This window comes from Pinus tabuliformis, chromosome 3_2 (assembly GCF_031772625.1).
Source record: "Pinus tabuliformis cultivar Carrire ecotype Pingquan chromosome 3_2, CPIR1, whole genome shotgun sequence".
Taxonomy (NCBI): Eukaryota; Viridiplantae; Streptophyta; class Pinopsida; order Pinales; family Pinaceae; genus Pinus; species Pinus tabuliformis.
The window spans coordinates 949,851,047-949,872,888 of NC_142302.1; the positions used below are offsets into that span (position 1 = coordinate 949,851,047).

Here is a 21,842-nt window from a genome sequence, read left to right on the forward strand (position 1 = left end):
AGCACAGATGGGGTGGGAGATTCATCAAATGGATGTCAAAACGACATTTCTGAATGGAGTGATAGAAGAAGAGGTATACATTGAACAACTAGAGGGCTTTAAGACACATGAGAAGAACTCTCATGTATGCAGATTGAAGAAAGCCTTTTATGGGATGAAACAAGCACCTAGAGCATGGTATGGTCGAATCAATGGCTACTTGCAGAAGATGGTATTTGTCAAGAGTGACACATATCCAAATCTCTACTATCTAGTTGTAGAGAATGAACCTCTAATCTTAGTATTATATGTGGATGATATCTTCCTAACAGGATCATCTAGGCTCATCGGGGACTGCAAGAAAAATCTAGCCGCGGAATTCAACATTAAGGATTTGGGACGAATGTATTATTTCCTGGTGTTGGAAGTTTGGCAACAAAAGGGGGAGACCTTCCTTGGGTAAAGGAGATATGCTATAGAAACCCTAAAGAGATTCAGGATGGAGGACTGTAGACCCATGGCTACTCCAATGATCACCAACTGGAAGAAGATTGATGCATTAGAAGACAAGGATGTTGATCCCACCTTATACAGGCAGCTCATAGGGTCCCTGATGTATCTGGTCAATACCAGGTCAGACATTTGCTACGCTGTCAACACCCTCAGTTAGTTCATGGTGGAGCCAAAGAGAGCGCACTAGGCAACAACCAAACATGTTCTCAGGTATTTACAGGGAATAGTCGATTGTGGACTCTTGTACACAAGGAGTAAGGATATCAGATTGAGTGGATTTATTGATGCAGATTGGGCAGAAGTTCAGTGGATCGAAAAAGTACCTCTGGGTACTGTTTCAACATTGGATCAGGAATGACCTCCTGGTGCAGTAGGAAACAGAAATCCGTGGCTCTGAGCTCAGCTGAGGCAGAATATATGGCTGCGAGCACAACTTCGTGTGAGGCCATATGGCTTAGAAACCTGCTTGTCAACCTATTCAGAAGAAAGATGGAGGCGACCAGGATCATGTGGGATAACCAGAGTTGCATCAAGCTCTCTGAGAATCCAATGTTTCATGATCGGTCAAAGCATATTGATATTCGGTGTCACTTTGTCAAAGACTGTGTCCAATGAGGAGCTATATAGTTGAGCTACACTCCTACAAGAGAACATGTGGCAGACATCCTCACCAAAGCCTTTGGAAGAACAAAGTTTGATTATTTCAGGGAAAAGATGGGGATGATAAAGAATCCATTCCAGTAGCAAAAATGGGGGTGATGTTGTTGTGCAGTAGCAGTCAATAGTAGCACGACGCAACATGGCAAGAAGAGATGGCAGTGCAGATGCAGTGTTGGGAAGAAAGACCAACAACAACACGAATACAAAGAGAGTTGCAGTGCAGATGCAGTATTGGGAGGAAGGACCAGCAACAGCACTGATGCAGAGGGAGTTGCTGTATGGATGCAGCAGTGGCGATGGAAAAGCCATGGGCAGCAACATAGGATGCAGCAGTGTAGAGGATGTTTGTCAAGGAGGCCTAGCATCAGCACAAGGACTGGTGCCGGATAATTAGAGTGATGCTCAGTGAGTATTATTAGAGCACAATCCTTGCTAAGAGGGAGTGTTGATTTGGGGTAGCATTGGATGTGGTCTAGCCATGAAAATTGTTGGAGGCTAAAGCACATGAGATCTCCAAGACCCAGAAATGGTTTGGGCAGATTCTAACCGGTTTGGGAGATATTAAAATAATAAATATTTTTAATGGAGTTCCTAAGTCTAAACTTAGGAAAAATGAAATATTAATGGGTATTAATACAAAACTGGGTTAGAATGTTCCAAAAGTCATGGATCAAGCCAAATCTAATATTAACCATTGCTTAGAGATTTAATCTCGGTCGTTGAAGGACCAACAGGAAAAGTATAAGAAGAGGCTTGAGGGTCAGTTGGAAAACACACTGAGGGAGACCAGTTAGTTCGATTTATGGAGCGTGGTTCGCTAAGAAATTCGAACTAGTGGTCTAAAGAGCAGCAGGAGGCAATGGGTACAACACAGAGAGTTGGGAACAACACCAGAAGACTAGCGCAGAGGTTGGAAAGGCAGACGCAGAGGCAGCAGACTACACAGTCACTGGAGGGCTTGCGTGGGTGACACAGAGAGGCCAAGTGCTGACGCAGAGAGGCAGGAGTGACGCAGAGGGTCTGGGAGCTGCGCAGAGGTCAGTAAGGCCGACGCTGAGACTGGGAGAAGTGCTGTAGAAGTTTTTTTCTCTGTTGGGTAAGCCAGGTTGGCACGCAGTTGTACTGAAGAATTGTTGAATAATAAAATCCTCCCTTGCTGTGCCGGTTTTCCCACATTGGGTTTTTCTGGGTACTGTTGTCCAAAATATTTGTGTCCATGTGTTGATTCTTGTGCATCTGTTTGTTTCTGTATTATGGTGTGATATCTGCAGCATAATTTATTTTAATGTTTACTGAAGGGTTTTCATAAATAACTTATTGGGAAATAAGTAGGTAAAATAAATCAGTTGTTGCAGCGATAGAATTTTCACACGGTATGTACAAGCAAAGGCGAAGAAAGGAGGCCAAGTTCCTTCAAAAGAAGAAGTATTTTGTGGCAACTAAATTTATCTTTGGACAGGCTGAAATTGCGGGCAGATTCAAGTTTTGATCACACTGAATTCTGAGGCAGGGGGCCAAATTCAGAGGCAAGAAGGAGGCCGAATTCTGAGCAGGCTGGGGAGAATTGTTTGAGGAAAAGATTGACTTGTCTAAGAGGGAATTTTGACCAGGTGTGGCCAGTGCTATGCTACTAGTCAGGTTGACTTTATGACTTGATGCATCTCTGTTAATCTTAATGATTTCTCTAAGAAAAGGGTTGCTGGGTTTTTCCTCCATGTGGGTTTTCCCAAGGTAAAATGCTTTGTGTTTCTTGTTTGGTTGTCTCTTTATGATCCTATTGCCATTCTTGTTCTACTATTGAAGATCTTCTATGTAATTGCTTAATCATAAATGTGAATTCAAATGAACTTAAACGAATATAATTAGAAGTAATTATCAGTTAAGAAGACTACAAAAAACTAGCACTTGGGACATATGCTTGTAAACTAATAAGTCACATGGTTTGGGTTCAGCAATGATTAGGTTTAGTTCAAGTTTGAATTCTTTGATGAGGTTCGTCTTTAGGTTCATCTATATACATTTCTTTATATATACATATATTAACTTTAAAATGAATTCAACACCAATAAACATAAAAATTGCTGTCATGGACTTGAAAACTACAATGATATATGACACACTTGAGTTGTGTCATTAGGTTATGAGCTTGAGCAATGGACTTTGGTCAATGGCCATGAGGTCCACTGAACCTCAAAATAGTTTTGAGGTTTGCTGAATTTTGAACCTCAAGGTTGAAGTTGGACAAACCATGTGACATAGCTTGTAAATGAGATAACTCATGAAAAGTGTAGCATTCTAAATCATGAAGGATTTATATACGTTCCAAGAAAATCTAGAATTTCAGTTCTTCGAAAGGATAATCCTTCATGATCCAGGTTATATACATAGCCTGATATATCCTATGTCAATGTCTTAAACGTTGAAGCTACTTACTAATTTCATCATGACTTGGGTGTACTGAAGTTGCTTGATCAGAATAGTTCCTGATGACAACATTTGATCCTTTGATGTCCCTTGGACTTTTGTCTAATTGCCATCTCTTTAGTATCTTTAAACAAATCTTTGTTGATGCAAGCTGGAAAACCATGATAGTTGTAAAGGAACTTTATGATGACTAACTAAAGATAGGATTGAAGATTCTTAACATGTGTGTTTAACATTATACTTACCATCTCTTTAGTGTCTTTCAATAAATCTTTTTTGGTGCAAGCTGGAAAACCATGATAGTTATAAAGGAACTTTATGAGGACTAATGAAATGCAGGATTGAAGATTCTTAACACGTATGTTTGAAATGATTATAATTCATTTGACTCCATTGGCAATTCACAGTTTATAAACAACATACAGCATTCACTGAGAAGCATATCCACAGAATTTTGTTTAAAACGACATTGCACATCCAGCTTTGTCCAGATAAACAAGACCCATACTTTCTGTTACAACATTTAAATGTCTCAATGAATAATATCATCTTATAAGAAGTCTTCTAACTACCAAAGGTAAAACCTCAGATGATCCTACTGAAAAAAAATTCGTTGCTTTTTGAATGCCATGGCTGACACCCATGTAAAATTAGACTGTTTCCTAACATTCCATGCGTCTAAGGCAGTAAGCGCACTTTCCTTTGTCCCAGTTTTCTCATTGAGTTCAGCTGTTTTGATTTGGATGTGTGTGACATTTGTGGGTTTCTTTTATTGTTTCTTGAGCTAATGCACATTGTTTTCTTGCAGGGACCAAAAGGGAAAGAAGGTTCTGGTCGGGATTGGGGGTGGACATTATGTTCCTCGGCATATGGATATTGTGTGGTGAGTGCAAACTAGATGCTGAGTGGATATTATTTTGAAGAAAAATCTAGTTGATGAACAGGATAATCCCCAGTCGAGCCTGTTGAAAACACTGTTTAAGAGATCATTGTTTTTGAAGCACTATAAACTACTCCCAGAGAATGCATGTACTGATCAATATGCATTTGAAGAGAAAGGTTGAATAAGGATAAGGTTAATTGGATTTTGTGGCACCTTTGAAATTAACTACCAATTAACCCATGTATCAAACATCAGATTTTTGAAAGCAAAATCAGAGAACAAAGTCATGCAGTAAAGTATGCAATTTTAGTGGAGTAAGGTAGGATATTATTAGTATATATTAGATACCATATTTAGTGTTTACAGCTCATATTAGATTGTTTAGAGGCTAAGCTGCAATGTGTATGTTAAACTTTCAAAGTTACAGTGTTTTCCATACTAGATAGGAACCGAAGTTAAATCTTTTACGAATAGAAGCTTTTGGTCAGATAAGAAGAAGTTTCACCTTTGCAGATAAGGATCCATCTTCAGTCTGGATAAGTCTGCCCTGCCAAATCGTACGAAGACTTGGTCTGGAGGAACTTCTAACATCTGCCACTTCTATTAGAAATCTTGAGCCTATGATATAACAAATTGGATTTTAGATCTTCCAATAGTCAACTTTCTTCTTTTGCCATCCATGGCAGTTTTTCTCTAAACTCAGGGTCATGAATCTTGGAGAACATTGGAATCCTTTTCCCTTTTATATATATATCTTGCATTTTTTATATAGAGTTCATAACATAACAGGCATTTATGCAGATTCATACCTAAAATGACAAACAGTATGAAATAGCAATGTATCTTTATGTCAAAGATGGATTCAGGGGAGGGATGAAGGCTCCAACTTCTTTGATTTTTCAAATAAAAAAGTGGTAGATGATAGGGTACATGTGTTGAAAAATCAAGTGCAAAGTAGACTAGCATTTATTTCTGAAACTGATAAACTGATAATTTACGACTTCCTCATCAAGCAATTATACTTCGGAAATGCAACCATACAAGAATAAGAAAAGTAGAGATCACAATGCACAAAATCAAGACAATGTTTACCCTGAGAAAACTCACTTGTAAAATCCCAGCAATTCTTTGTTGAATTTTCTAAGTCTCTGTTAGAAAATTAATCTGTATTCTGTTGGTTTATTTCTTCTAATTGTTTTAAATCTAACAAGTTATTTAATACATTTAAATATTGACATAAACACAAGACAATCACAACATCTACAGATCATCAACTGAAGGAAAACAAGCACACAAGTGACACCGTTATTTTTGGACAAATGTCCCCGGAAATACCCAATGCGGGAAAACCGATGCAGCTATTCAGAGGGTTATATTATTATGCAGTCTATCTGAGTACATCTGGGTGCCTAACCGGCTCACCTGACAGAGAAAAATACACGGCAACAATACTTCTATATCCGAAAACAGGTATTCAAAAAACCTGTCCCACAAAACCCTCTCTGGCACAATTGAAGCTCAGTGCTCGCCCTTCTGGCCTTTGTGTTAGCCCCAGGACCCTCTACGTCAGCCCTCTAAAGCACTGTGTAGCCTCTGGGAGCTTCCGCGGTTATCCAAACCGACCAAACAATAGTCCCTCTACCCTCTGCGTGGATGACGTAGTATCTCTAGGCTCTGCGCTTCCTCTACTGGGCTCTGCGTAGCCTGTACTGGCTGTTGCTCTCGCTTTCTCTGCTTCTGCGCTGGTCTCCCAGTGTTGTCTTTGCCTCTCTACCTCGTACTCACTACCCCTCGCTGCTGATCACTGATTCAACTTTGCTTAGCAACTCCGCTCTAGCAAAAATGAATGACTGACCACTCTGCTGTCTCTTCCAACTGATCCTCAAGGCTCCTCTTATACTTTTCCTGTTGGTCCTTCAATGGCCGAAATTAAATCTCTAATCAATAGCTAAGATTAGATTTGGCTTGATCCATGACTTTTGGAACCTTCTAACCTAGTTTTATATTAATACCCATTAATATTTTATTTTTTCTAGGTTTAGACTTAGGAACTCCATTAAAAATATTAATTATTTTAATATCTCCCAAACCAATTAGACTCTGCTCAAACCATTTCTGGGTCTTGGAGATCTCATGTGCTTTAGCCTCTCCACCAATTTTCATGGCTAGAGCACATCCGATGCAACCCCAAATCAACATTATTTCCTTAGAGAATCAATTCAACAAGAGACATCAAAGTCAAGACTCAAGACAATAAATAAACTGAACAGCAAAGATGTCCACGAAGAGTCCAAGTCAAGCCCTCTTCAATCTGCCCTATTCAACTCAGTCAAGGGTCTGCAACAGAGGTCTGATTAACTCGGCCTCACTTCCACAGGAGATCAGTCTTGACAGCGCAGAGCTATCAGAGTTTCAGCACTGTTTCACAGAGACTAATCACACAAGTTTCAGCCTCTTTGCACAGAGCATAACCACAGAACTTTGGCCTCTTAGCAAAGAAAACAACCACAGAAGTTCGGCCTCTTAGCACAGAAAACTACCAAAGAACTTCGGTCCCTTCACTGTGATTCATCTTGCACTTTAATGTCTTTGATCTGCTCTTTGTTCTCTCTGATCTGCTCCTTAATCTCCTTCATATCGCTAGAAGAAATTATGATTGATGCTCAGATTGAATGGTGATTGAAATGAGGTCAGATGCCTCATATATATAGAGATTAATAGGCTGGATGGGTACCATGGAGGGCTGGTCCGACTTGAAGACTGAAGAGCCAACTTTATCTGTCTTGGATGGCAAGCATGGTCTTCGTATGGCATATCTTTATCTCTGTTGCAGATGGCAAGTACAACCTTTGTATGGCACGTAATATGATCTTTATATGACATACATGCCACTTATGTTTTGGATGACTTATGCAGTCTCTATATGGCAGAAAAACCTTTGCATGACACTTATGTTTCTATAGTAAATCTCACATAACACTTTTGGATAGATCTCGCACTTGAACTCTATATTCTTTATTCACATGGCAGACAATCATCTTCATCTTGCATGGCAGGCATATAATGTGTATAACACAAGCTTAGATGGCAGACCTACTCTACGTATGATATGTATGGCACAAGCTTAGATGGCAGACATGATCCTTGTGTAATGGCAGATATAACCTTTGATGATCTCTGTTGATGGCAAACATTGGTATGGTAGACAATCTCTGTCCTATGGCATTGCATGGTATGGCATCACAATCTCTGTTCTTCATATGACATCATCCTCATATGGATGGCAGACATAACCTTTACATGGCACATAATAAATGGCAGACAGGATCCTCATATGGATATGGCACATAATATTAGTTCGTATGGCAGACAAAATCCTCATATGATGGCAGACCTCATCTCTTATGATGGTAGACTTACTATTCACTTGGCATGGCAGACATGATACTCCTATGATGGCAGAAAAATTTTATCCTATAATCTTTATATGATATGACCTTCACATGGCATAGCAGACATAACTCAGGTTTGGATGGTAGACATAACCTCGGTTTGCATGACAGACACATCTTCGTTTTGATGGTAGACATATCTTATATCCAAGCTGTTGTAAAAATTTGTGGTTATCATATAGGTCGAGCTGTTGAACGAAGTCTGAGGTATGTTGTTTATATGTGTTTTTCATAGTGACCTAACTAGGGCCGATCTTCATAAGTTGAACAAAGATCTTGCAATTTAACATGAGCTATGCTTGAAGATGATCTATGGCAATGCAACCTATATGTCATGTGGCAGAAGGATACTTGATTTATACTGCATAATAATGGCAATGATACTCGGTAAATACTTGACTACATTGATCTAGTTCTTGGTACTTATTCCACATTATATGAGCAGTGACAGTGATATACTGCAATAACATTAATGCACGTAGATCTCTTGATGTTACAACAGTGAATCATGTGGCAACGATCTTGATATTTAGGGAAGAAGTATGGTAGAAATGATTGGACAATATGACAGTCACTGATATTATTTGGAAGGAAAAGATATTTGACAGTGTTTTGGAAGAATAGGCTAGTCATAGAAGGGCTAGTATAGGCATCTACGCTTGTGGTTCTATGGTCATCCCTTGAGTATGAAGCATGTCTGCTACAAGGAATTGAATGAAATTTGTCTTAAATCCTGAAACCTAAATATCTTGGCTAGATACCACGGATGTACATCTAGGGTTTCTTGACCCTGTAGGGTTTGGAAGTCCAGAAAAAATTTGATCTTGGATCTATAAACCGTAGCTGACATCGGGGTTTGAAAAAGGAAACCTTAGGGTTTGAGGTCAAATCCCTAGGTTTGATCATTGGTAATGCTACCATTGAAAAGGATAATTAGGGTTTATAGTTAAAACCATAGCTAATCAGATTGCAAACCCTATCAAGTTGGAATCGAAAGCCTAGGGCATGTGTATTAATTGCTTCCGCTTATGAAGATCTGGCATCTTGATGATGAGATTGATTTGCAGGCTTGATAAGGCTAAAGCTTAAGATGGAGTTGTCACGAGTTCAAAAGATAAGTATCTTATATTTCTTTTATTGTTTTAATCATTACTGACATTGGATTATTTATGGTTGGTAAACCCTAGGTAGGGCTTGGAGATGAAAGATGGATGAAATCCTAGAACTAATTGTGTTCGTTTGAAAGATATGAACTTCTATGAATGCTGATATGATCTCTTAGTACTAACGTGGACTTGTTATGATGATCTGTGTTGATTTTGGGTGGCATTGGATGTGCTCTAGCTCCGAAATTTTGTGGAGGGGCTAGAATACATGAGATCTCCAGAACCCAAAAATCGTTTGGAAAAATTCCACCCGAATGAGGAGTTATTAAAATAATTAATATTTTTAATGAGTTCCTAAGTCTAAACTTAGGAAAATAAAAATTTTAATGGGTATTACTAAGAATATGGGTGAGAAACTTCTAAGTGATGAGGATCAAGTCTGTTTTAATCTTAGTCGTTGATTAGGGACTTAATCTCGACCATTGATCAATGTTTTAAAACTCCGACTCGGCCGAGGGTCGACTCCAACTCCGACTCGGTGTCGACTCGGCTGGCTCGATTTCAATGACTCAGTCGTTGTAAAAAATACATTAAATATTTATTTTTTATAAAAACACATAATTTTAAAGATTTTCATTCATGTTCCCAAACACACACCATTAGAATATAGATAGAAGACAACATATGATCAAAGTAGGCTCATGAATATATCCATTATATTAAAATGGCACTGTCCAATACATACACAATGATGATATAGAGGTCAAAACAAAAACACATAACCAAGGAGGCTAGAAATGGCCTCTACAACAAAATTTTGTGACCAGTACTACTGGCTACTGCTAGAGTTGCCAACATCATCTGGCTCAGTGTTACTTGGGAGCAGGAGCGAAAGCGGGGAGCGGGAGCGAAAACGGGAGCGGGAGCGACATTTTCGGAAGCTCCCGGTTTGGGAGCGAATCCCGGAGGAGTTCGACAACCAATGTCACTAACATCAAGGTAGATAGAGGGATTGGTGCTCTTGATTAAATACGAGTTCCATACCCTAATACATGACAAAATTCAACGGAAACATTGCAATCCCCCAATCTTGAAATCTTGAAAAATTGATAAGTCTGCTGGATTTTGAATGAAATCTAAATTCTACTTTCTCCATATGAAATTCAATGAGGCCGGAACCACTCTCAAACATCCTGAGTCATTTCATGGTAATGTTAAAAATTTAAGTAAGAGGATGAAAATGAAGATTAAAGAGAATGTCACTTTTACTTTCAGAATTTAACATTACCATGAATAACATAGCCTTAGTAGGGAAATATGATCAAATACTAGGTTTGGGAGAGGGGAATGGATCCCAAAGACCAGCAAATTAATTCATAAACCCGTTTGGAGTCCCCCACACTTTGAAAAATAAAAAAATAAAAAAAAGGCGTGTTTTTATGGTTCACCGGCCACTGTCAACTATTCGGCTGAGTAGTTACGGATTTAGCTGAGTTGACCGAGTTATGATTGACTCGGCCGAGTCATGCTATGACTTGGCTGGGTCAGTCATAACTCAGTCGACCGAACCGAATTTTCTGCCGGGTTGAAATTTTTTTCCCGACTCGGACCAACTCGGCCGAGTCGATTTCGAGCCAGCCGGATCTTAAAACAATGTCGTTGATTCATCAACGGGAAAAGTATAAGAGGAGGCTTGAGGGTCAGTTGGAGATACACCAAGACACTTGAGAGATCAAAGAGTTTGATTTTTCTATAGCGTGGTTTGCTGAGAAAATCGAGCTAGTGATCTGAGTTGCAGTGAGGGGCAATTCGGCAAAGGGACTTCATTCCAAGGCCAAGAATACATAGTAGCACCAAGAGAGATAATACATCTCCAGAGACGGTGACGAAGAAGCCAGAGGGGCTAACTCAGTCATTTAGAGGCAACACTGGGGTTTCTGTGAGGCAGAGAGAGCAAAAGTTCAGCATATAGATTTCTGAGCAACGAAGGTTCATTGGGAGGGTGACGCAGCTCCTAGAGGAGGTGGCGCAGTTCCAGCGCAAAGCTTGGAGCAGCCATCGCTGCCTAGCATTGGGGACAACATTGTCATCTGTGGGGTTTGATGATCCAGTTGTCGGATTTGCCAAAATATCTGTCTCCGAGTAGAGGTATTTCTGCCAGGTTAATTCTCTGTTGGGTGAGCCGGATTTGGCACCCTAGTTGTATTCAGAAATTTGCTTAATAATACAAACCCTCTATATGTTGCACGATTTTCCCAATTTGGGTTTTTTCGAGTGTGATTGTCCAAAAATAACAGTGTCCCTTGTGTGATTGCCTCATTTTATTTCAGTTCATGATCTGTATGTATGTGTAGTCTGTAATAGTGTTTTCATCGTTGTTTAAATAATTAAATAACTTGTTCAATGTAAAGAACAAGTAGGAGATGATAAACCAGTGATTGCAGTAGGATTTTTGATGTGTAGATTCATAAAGTCTCATAATCTGGACTGATTGATGATGTCGAGGATAATGATGCTGACTCGTTAATGATGTAGACTCCTTCATAATGATGCGAACTCCTTGTTGATAATGTGGATTCTTTGATGATGCTGACTCGTTGATGATGTAGACTCCTTAATGGTGATAATGATATGGACTCGATGATAATGTAGACTCGTTGATGATGATGATGATGTGGACTTGTTGATGATGATGTGGAGTCATTGATGATGATGTAGACTCCTTGATGATGATGATGATGTGGACTTGTTGATGATGCAGACTCCTTGATGATGATGATTATATGGACTCAATGATAATGTAGACTCCTTGATGATGATGATGATGATGATGGTGATGGTGATGATGTGGAATCATTGATGATGTAGACTCCTTGATAATGATGATGATATGGACTCGGTGATAATGTAGACTCCTTGATGATGTTGATGTAGACTCCTTGATGACTTGGACTCCGTGAACTCTTTGTTGATGATAAGAACTCCTTAACGATGATGTGAACTCTTTGATGACGATGTGGATTCCTTGATATCCTGGACTCCTTGATGATGTAGACTCCTTATCAGTCAACTCTTTGATGATGGTATGGACTTCTTGATGATGTGATGAGATTGACTAGATCTAAGAAGGATAAGATCAAGAGGGAGCTGGCACTTTCTCAAAAGATAAGTATTATCTTGATTGTTTCGTTATGAGTCTCTTGGCTTGTTTGATTGTTCCTGTTCTTCAGAAACCTCCCTATGAGAATTGTAAGTACATAATGAAGATTACCAAGGTGAGGAAAATCGTTGGAAATATTGGAAGAACAATGTGACAAAAAGATTCGTGATAGCCTATGTACTCGGAGGGAGCAGACAAGATTAGCTTGATTGAAGCACATTTCTATAAATATGATTACAAATTTTGAAGACTGATATTGATCTAAATATGCTAAAGATGATCCCGTGACTTTTTGGCTATGTGGAGGACTTTTGTGTAAGAGAGATCTATTTTTGAGGCATGAATCTAGTGATATCCTTGGCACAGTGGACTGCAGCTCCATCAACATTTCCCTGATGAATGATTTGAAGAAGCTCCAAGACTCTGATTTTCAGTAGTTCATTGATCTATTTGATGATGTTTGTTTCCGCTGAAGCCATTTATTATCTGCTAGATTCAATTATGGTTTGTTGGATTCTACTATGGTTGTTGATGCCCGCTTCTATGAGAAGCCATTTATTATTTGGATTTTCGATTATGATCTGTTGGATTCTACCTTGGTTGTTGATGCTTTCTTCGGTGAGAAGCCATTTATTACCTGTATTCATTTATGGTTTGCTGGATTCTTGTTAAATTTTAGGTATGTTCTATGTTGAGAACAATATACTTCATTTTTTCATTTTAGCCCAATGATAATTTTCATTAGCAATCACATCAACATGATAGTAACTTGCAGATAGAACATAAACATAAAGATTAGAAGACAAGCCAAGATAAGAGGACACAATATGTGGCGCCAACTAGGGACAAACCCCAATGTGGGGAAATCCTTGATCAATTCTTCTTATATTCTTCAATAGTTCAACAGAGAGAGAGATAGTACAAATACATTTGAAGTCAACTATTTGACTTGCCAAAATGAGAGATTAGACATCAGAGATCTTCACCATGAAGATGACACGATGCAACGAATGATAAGCCTAAGGCAGCTCAACCAAATACCCTAGAATACTGAAGCTTTCCTTCTATAAAGCGCGTCCTCCTTTGTTGCTTCCCTGATCATGTCAACGCTGCCCATCTGGCACGTTTCATATGCAACAAGGACTGATGTATTTCATGGTAGACTTGAACACTAGATAGAGCACATATACTATGAGCTATAACACTCTAAAAAAAACCCCACAGTCCACCTATTGGCTGCAGCATGCATGCACATATTTGCTTCAACGATACCCTGTCTTTTAGGGTCTGAATGCAGCACATACAGAGGCCTCCAACTGCTGGCTATGGCCTGCGGCCTAGCCCAACAGTTGATTGTAACCTTGTCCCTTCATACAGTGATCCATTCAGCCTTCAAGCAACAGCCCCATAGCTCCTCCTCATTGGATACTTATATCAAGCATATCATACCAAAACATGGCCATGCTGTCACCTACAGCGACAACGACTAGGTCACTGTGTAAGGCTCTTTCTGGACAACAACCAACTATTAGCACTACCTATGACCATCCTCTCGAAGCTGCAGATCGTCCTCTAGTTGTGAAATAACGTGTAAGGGATTCCTAGAACAGTCATCCTCAACTGCGGATTGAGGCCTTTAAGACAACGTATTTAAGACACCTTATTACAGTGAATGAGGACTTCTTTGAATCACCCTTCACTGAAAATTAAGGTCACCTCTTCTTGACAACATTTAGGGCTTATGATTGTGCCTTGATCTTGTTGAGAACAACAATTAGGGCATCTCCCTTTCGCCCTATGTTTAGGTTACTTCCTAACTGTTTGAGGGCTTCCTTATGACAACGTAATACATCTCCCTTTTTCCTGCGGCCAGATCTCCTCACTGTTCTTCTAGCGTATAGAATCCTTCTCCTAGAGTCTCCATTATGACAACGTATAAGGACCTTTGAAGATTGCGGATTAGGAGCTGCATAGACACTAGATCAAGGCTCTCTTCTTGCTACGTTTGAGGGTCTCTTGAGACAGCAAATTAGGGTCCCTTCATGACCTGCGGCTAGGGCATTAGGGACAGTGTATGAGGGATTTTACCTTCAGCTGTGTGAAGGCCTCTTTTACTGCGGCTAGGGCTCCCTCTAGGACTCCTTAGATTTGCGTTGAAGCTCCCTTAGACTAGAGAGCCTTTTCTTGGCTGCATTGAGGGCTTACACTTCACTGCCCTTCTTGACTGCGGCTAGGGCACGTCCAAGACTCCTCCTTTAGGGCTGCGTAGAAGGCATCTCCTTTAGACCTCTCCTTCCACCAAAAACCCAAACAAGTGGAGAGTGAGATCACAAGAGATGATTGTAAAATGACTTGAAGACCTCTCCTATTTATGGTGAAACGTTGAGGACAAGTGGGGGTAATTTGGTTGCTGGCCGACCTTGACGAATTGACCCATAACACAAATAAATTCATATCTTCATAAATACATGTCAGAATCGGATGATCTTTAGATCAATCCTACACCTTTCAATGAGAGGAATCCAAGAAAAATATTAGCTGCCATAAATAAGTAGACCCACATGGAGTTTGGCCCTAGTTGCCAATTTTAACACTCCCTCTCAACTAGAGAGAACTCCATCTACTAATCCATCTGCCAGTCCATACTATCTCTGCCATCAATGCCTTGCACTTCTCTGCTTCGCTAAACTATGAAGAAGAAGAAGTGATCGAGAATGTATCATACCATCCTCTACTGACCTGAAGTCAGTCCCATATAAAGAGAGTGTCTCATACCACTCTTACTGACCTGAAATCAGTTCCAAATAAAAAGAGTGTATCATACACTCTTACTGATCCGAAATCAGTTCCACAATTTTCAGTTTTTTTCCTGCACAAATAAAAGACATAAAACCCCAAAGCATGTATATACAAAAATCTGAAATACCCAAAACACCAATGAATTATAAATTTGTTATTTACAAATCTACAATAATATTCTACAGATCTAACAAATCTGCAGATCAAAGTCCTCTATTACCCAGATTTAAACAAATTTTCGCACAATATTTAGAAATAAATTTGAAATTCTAAAGGGGCACAAGCCCAAGAAAAACCCTGCAAGTAAAATATTCTATAAAATGACTTCTCAAATAAAAAGATAGTGCTCTCTTTTAGATTTTGTAAACTGAGAGTCAGTTGGTCCCGCTGAGGACTTCCCCAAACGCCCAAATTATGAATGATAACTTCTGCACGCTTAAATCTACTTGTTAGATTAATAAAGATCTAAAAAATTATCAAGAAATAAAGATACCTACTACTTCTATCAAATTAAAATGATATTCTAAAAAACCCAGAAATCTGTCCAAGATACATGTACAAAGATCAATCCTCAAAGGCTATTAATCAGCAAATGCAAATAAAAGCAACAAGTATTAAGAACAATATTATCACATAAATCTGAAAGAGGAACACCACGATCTGAAACTGCTAAGTCTTTGCGTTTTATTAACCAGAAAAAGTTACAAGAGCTTTCTTATAGAAAGTACACGATTCAGAAATCAAATGAAATAATGGAGAGAAGCCTTTCATTTATAGGAAAATTCTCCACCGGCTAGTTGGCTTGATCCCTGTCAAAGCAATCTCAACCATTGATGAAGATCAAATGATCTTTTAATCATCACCGTTGAAATAAAGTTTTGGAGAAAATTCGAATTTCCTTTTAATTAATTAAAAAATGGTTATTTTGAGTTAATCGCTGCAAAAAATTGACTTTGATTGAACTACTATGGCCCAAGGGTTCAAAATATCTTGAAATTTCCAATATTCTCTTGGTCGGGGGCCTCCAAAAATTAAGAACTTTAAAACTCACGAATTTTAAATGTTGAAGAATTTAATTTTTCATAGGACCTAAATTAATTAATTTTATAACTTTAACATTTTAATTTATTTTAGCCTTAACTTTTAATTAATTGACTCATGAGGGGATTATTAATTTTTTCAACCCTCTAATATTTAACCATGGTGTCTAACTATGAGTGACCATGAACTAAATATTTTTTTACATGAAATATTACAATTCTAACCCATGAAGAGGGAACACTCGTTTATTATAAACGCTCAATAATTACCCATTTCTGCGACACAAAATATGATTTAGTAGACTAAGTGACTTGTAATAAAATAATATAACCAAATAGTTAGAATTATTCTCAAATCACTTTTACAAAGACTCGATAAACAACACTAGGACTGATTTAAAATCTTGACGACAAAATCCACCCTAGCTTTGGGGTGAGGCTGGAGGGAAAAACTCTGTCGATCATCCGTATTTAGAAACACACATGAATCGATGAGACTAAAGACCTCCTAGGATATAAATCATCATTAGAAAAATACATTTACCTAGGTTGTCTTACTAGGATCATTTACATTACAAAATGTAGAATGGGTTTACAAAACTCCAGTGTACATATTAGGTGATAATGATGAATTTGTGGATCATTTGAATGCTCAGACATGATAGAAATCCATGCGCGAAAAAATGTACGGCTATGAGGTAGCTGACATGGTGTGGTCAATAGGTAGCATCGGATGTGCTCTAGCGACGAAAATTAGCGAAGAGGCTAAAGCACATGAGATTTCCAAGACCCAGAAATGGTTTGGGAAAAATCTAACTAGTTTGGGAGATATTAAAATAATTAATATTTCTAATGGAGTTCCTAAGTCTAAACTTAGGAAAAATAAAATATTAATGTGAATTAATATAAAACTGAATTAGAATGGTCCAAAAATCATGGATCAAACCAGATCTAATCTTAGCCGTTGATTAGGGACTTAATGTCGGCCGTTAAATTGTCAACGAGAAAAGTATAAGAAGAGGCTTGAGGGTCAATTGGAGGACACACTGAGTTGATCAAGAATTCAATTTTCTGGGGCAAGGCTTGCTGAGGAAATCAAAGGAGTGATCAGAGTTGCAGCTGAGGGGCAGTGAATACAGTAGCAGAGAGGCAGAGATCGTACCGGGAGCATCAGCGCAGAAGTCGAGAGAGGGTTCACACAAAGCCAGCTAGAGGCCACGCATAGGCATCCAGGAGCTGTGCAGAGCCTGAGGAGGGCCAACGTGGGAAACATAGAGGCTCCAAAGGCTGACGTAGAGGCCCGAGAGGCTGATGATGGGCCAGATACGCAGACACTAGGCCAGAGAGGCTGACGCAGACCCTAGAGGCTGACACTAGGAGATTTCATGGAGAGATTGTAGCTGGAGAGCTGGATTGGGTGACGTAGTCCCTATCAGGGTGACACAAAGCAACAGAAGTGCTGCAGTGTTGTTGTGGGATCGTTCATCTGGTGATTTAGACAAAATATGTCTCTCACTGAGAGGTACTACTATCGAGGGCATTCTCTATTGGGTGAGCCATTTCTGGCACCCAGGTTGTATTCTGAAAACTGCTTAATAATAAAACCCTCTGATAGTTGCATCGATTTTCCCGCAATGGGTTTTTCTAGGGACATTAATCCAAAAATAACAATGTCACTTGTGTGCTTGTTTCCTTCAGTTAATGATCTGTATGTGTTGAGACTGTACTTGTTTTTATTTTCAGTATTTACATGGTAAATAACTTGTTAATTAACAGAACAAGTAGGAAGAAATATATCAGATAGTACAGGAAGAATTTCTAATGGGTGAAACTTAGGAATTCCAACACCGAGAAGTATTCCAAACCCCCCAAAGCTCCCAGAGCTCAATATCCATATCATACAGGACCCAGAGGGTCTCTCCATGACTCCAAGTGATTTTCGGAAAGTCACGAGTTTGACCTTTCCCAGGGGCTTTGTCAGAATATCGGCGACCTACACATCAGTCTCAATGTGATGGAGCCTTCTTGCTCCTTGTTGTACCATATCCCTGATAAAGTGGTACCTGATGTCTATATGCTTGGAGCGATACAAGATTCCTCAACTATCGACTCCCACTCTGGTTGTCATAGAAGATTTGTCAATTTGGCTCCACAACTTTTGTAAGAGTCGACCCTTCAATAGTAAATGACTTCTCAACAATAAAATTGAAAGTCAGCCCCTGAAACTTGACTGTTGTGCGCCTGTGAATGAATTCGACCACCTATGTTGAAGTTTCTAAGTTTACTTAATTTAGAAACCCTTCATGCACTTTTTATAAATTATTCCTACCTACTTGTTATTTTTCATTAACAAGTTATTTGCAAAGTAAATACTGAAAATAAACACCAGTGCATGCTCAACATATCACAGATCAGTAACTAAAAGAAACAAGAACAAACACACCACATGACACCATTATTTTTGGACCAATGTCCTCGGAAAAACCCGATGCGGGAAAACCGGTGCAACTATCTGAGGGTTTTCTTATTAAGCAATATCAGAGTACAATCTGGGTGTCGTAACTAGCCTACCCAACAGAGAATTTCCTTAGCAGCTATACCTCACAGTTTGAGAGAAATTTCGTGGCTAAAACCCTAGAAAACCCTTCCGGTAGCTCCTCAGCACAAAATCGTTCTTGCAACCCCAACGTCTGCCCAATTGGACTGCGTCAGCCCCTCTCTGTCTCACGCTGGCCCTGCATCAGCCCCAGGAGGCCCTGCGTCAGCCCCAGGAGGCCCTGCGTCAGCTTTGGGAGCCTCTACGACAGCTACGCTGGCCCCTCTGGTGCTATGCGCAACAATTGGCTACCTCTGAATGGCCCTGCCTGAGCCCTTGCTGGCTCTACGTCACCCTCCTTGGCTGTTGCGTTGCTCTCCAGGCACAATCTTTGCCTTCTCTGTTCCTCTGTACTCAATGCCCCTCAACTGCTCTCCTAATCACTGATTCTATCTCTCTTAGCAAACCCCGCTCTAGAGAATAGAATGACTGATCATTTGGTGTGTTCTCCAAGTGACCCTCAAGCCTCCTCTTATACTTTTCTTGTTGACATCTCAACGACCAAGATTAAGTCCCTAATCAACGGCTAAGATTATATCTGGCTTGATCCATGTCTTTTGGACCACTCTAACACAGATTCATATTAATACACATTAATATTTTATTTTCCCTAAGTTTAGACTTGGGGACTCTATTAAAAATATTAATTATTTTAATATCTCTTGATCTGTTTAGAATCTGCCCAAACCCTTTTTGGGTATTGGAGATCTCATGTGCCCCAACCTCTCCACCAAATTTCGTGGCTAGAGCACATCCGATGCTACCCCAAATCAACACTCCCTCTTAGCGAGGATTGTGCTCTAGCAATACTCCTCACTGAGTATTACTCTGATCATCCAGCATCGGTACCTGTGTTGATGCTAAGCCTTCCTACCCAACATCCTCTGCATTGCTGCATCCTGTACTGCTACCCATGGTTCTGCCACTGCCACTGCTGCATCTATACGACAACTCCCTCTACATCCGTGTTGTTGCTGGTCCTTTCTCCCAGCACTGCATCCGCACTGCACCTCCTCTCATCATGTTGCATCGTGCTGCCCACTGCTGCACTGCAACTCAGTTACTGAGAAGTAGTAATTGATCCTCCAACTAACCTCCCTATTGGGCTAGAGACACCCACTAATGCTAAAGCTCCCTCTGTCGTTGACAAGTGCTCCCTCTCTCTGACCTCTGCGCTGCTGCAACAACTCCGTGCATCTCACACCATTGCACACCTCTCTGTGCCTTCCTGCACTGGTGCAACACTCCTGTGCCTCTCGCACTGCTGCAGCTTGCTAGCTCTGCATTGTCTTAGGACTCCTGCACTGTAGCTCTCTCTGTCGCTCCATCCACATCCGTCTCTACCCACTCAGCCAGTCCTACTACTCCTCGTCGGGGCTCCCGTAGCAAGGTCTAATCCAAGAGGCTAGGTACCTCGAGGATCCTGCCCCTTATTGTCTCTAGTCCATCTGACTACAGCTCGATGTCTCCCTAATTCCGCTCAAGTGGCGTGTGTGCACTCATGGTACAATCATCATCTGTCAAAACTTCCTTCTTTTCCTGTGCTATCGTTGCCTTAGTTTCGGAAGTCTCTCCCTTACTCTTCTTCCTTGGGCACTGGGTTGCATAATGACCCATCTCTCCACAGTGGAAGCACTTGATCTTGGAGAGATCTTTCTTCTTCTGCTTCTCCTGCTTTCCCTTAGATGCTAGGCCCACATCCTCCTCCTCCTGCTTGACCTTGATCCCTTTGCTCTTGCTACCTGTCTTCGACTACCATTTGATCTCTTCCTGGCAGAGAGCTGCCCACATCTCGTCCCAAGGTAGGAGAGTCCCTCTGTCCAAGATGCCCTGGACAAACACTTCCCACTCTTCTGAGATAGCGTTCAGGGTTGTCCTCACCATAAACTCTTGATCCGGAGTCACTCCTATAGCAGTAAAGTGGTCTCGGATCTCATTCAGTCCTCCGAGGAAGGTGTCAATTGATTGACCCTTCTTCATCTAATACAACCTCATCTAGTTCTCGAGTAGCGTTCTTCTCTGCACACAAGTATGTTGGTACAGGTTCTTGGGCGCCTCCCACATCTCAACTGTCGTTTCCTTCTCGGCTATATGTGGTACCACATGATCCTTGACCCCATCAAGGATAATGCACTTGGTCCTCGCCATCACCTCCTTGTACTTGTCGTTATCATTGGGGTCGACTGGGATAACTATAACCTTCAAAGCGAAGTTCTTGACATGATTCTTGTCAAGCACTGATAAGATTTTTTCCTTCCAGACTGTGAAGTTCGATGCTCCATCCAGTCTATCTTGGTCTTGTACCCCGTGTAGTGCCATGACTCTCCTCTACTTCCCTCCTAGAAGATCTCTGTTCGACTCTTCTGAGTCTCTACTTCCCGTCTGGACTCCATCTGAGTCCTGATTTCCCTCCTGGAAATCCTTCTGCCGCTTGTCGAGATGCCCCTACTCTAATTGTCTTACTGCACTGCTGATCCGGGTTCCTCGGCTAGAAACCCTCGATAACAACTCCTCTGGTCTTGCTCTGTCAGGTACTGTTCTGACTACAGTACCTCACCATCTCCACTCTGCAATATTCATGCAGCCTTCGACACCCCAGCAACTGCCTCTCTGTGAACTGCGTTAGCCCCTCTCTACCTGACGTTGGATCTGCGTCACCCTGGATGGGTCTGTGTCAGCGCTGGAATGCCCTACATCAGCCCTCTATCCCTCTGCGTCAGCAACGCTGGCCTCTTAGAGGCTCTACGCAGTTCCTGACTTCTTCTGCGTGGCTCTGGCTAGCTCTGCGTCACACTTCGTTGGCTTCTGCGCTGCTAGAAACAACTTGTCACCTCGGGACAATTGTTTTCTGCTATTATTGCTCTGCTCAACTGATGTCTTTTAGTCCTCCTGTGATTTGCAATCACCCTCTGATACCATGTTGAAGTTTCTAAGTTTACCTAATTTAGAAACCCTTAATGCACTTTTTCTGATTATTCCTAACTACTTGTTATTTTTCTTTAACAAGTTATTTACAAAGTAAATACTGAAAATAAACACCAATGTATGCTCAACATATTACAGATCAACAACTAAAAGAAACAAGAACAAACACAGCACATGACACCATTATTTTTGGACCAATGTCCTTAGAAAAACTCAATGTGGGAAAACCGGTGTAGCTATCTGAGGGTTTTCTTATTAAGCAATATTAGAGTACAATCTGGGTGTCGTAATTGGCCTACCCAACA

The 21,842-nt window shown here is 40.4% G+C and overlaps 1 protein-coding gene across 2 annotated transcripts in view; it reads left to right on the top strand.

Annotated features, from left to right (window-relative positions):
* Positions 1–21,842, top strand: part of GEK1 (D-aminoacyl-tRNA deacylase) — a 443,933-nt gene that overhangs the window by 290,894 nt on the left and 131,197 nt on the right. For both annotated transcript variants that reach the window (XM_089417245.1, XM_089417246.1), the window contains exon 7: positions 4,385–4,459. In XM_089417245.1, the coding sequence (XP_089273371.1) occupies positions 4,385–4,459 (75 nt within the window). The remainder of the gene's footprint in view (positions 1–4,384; positions 4,460–21,842) is intronic.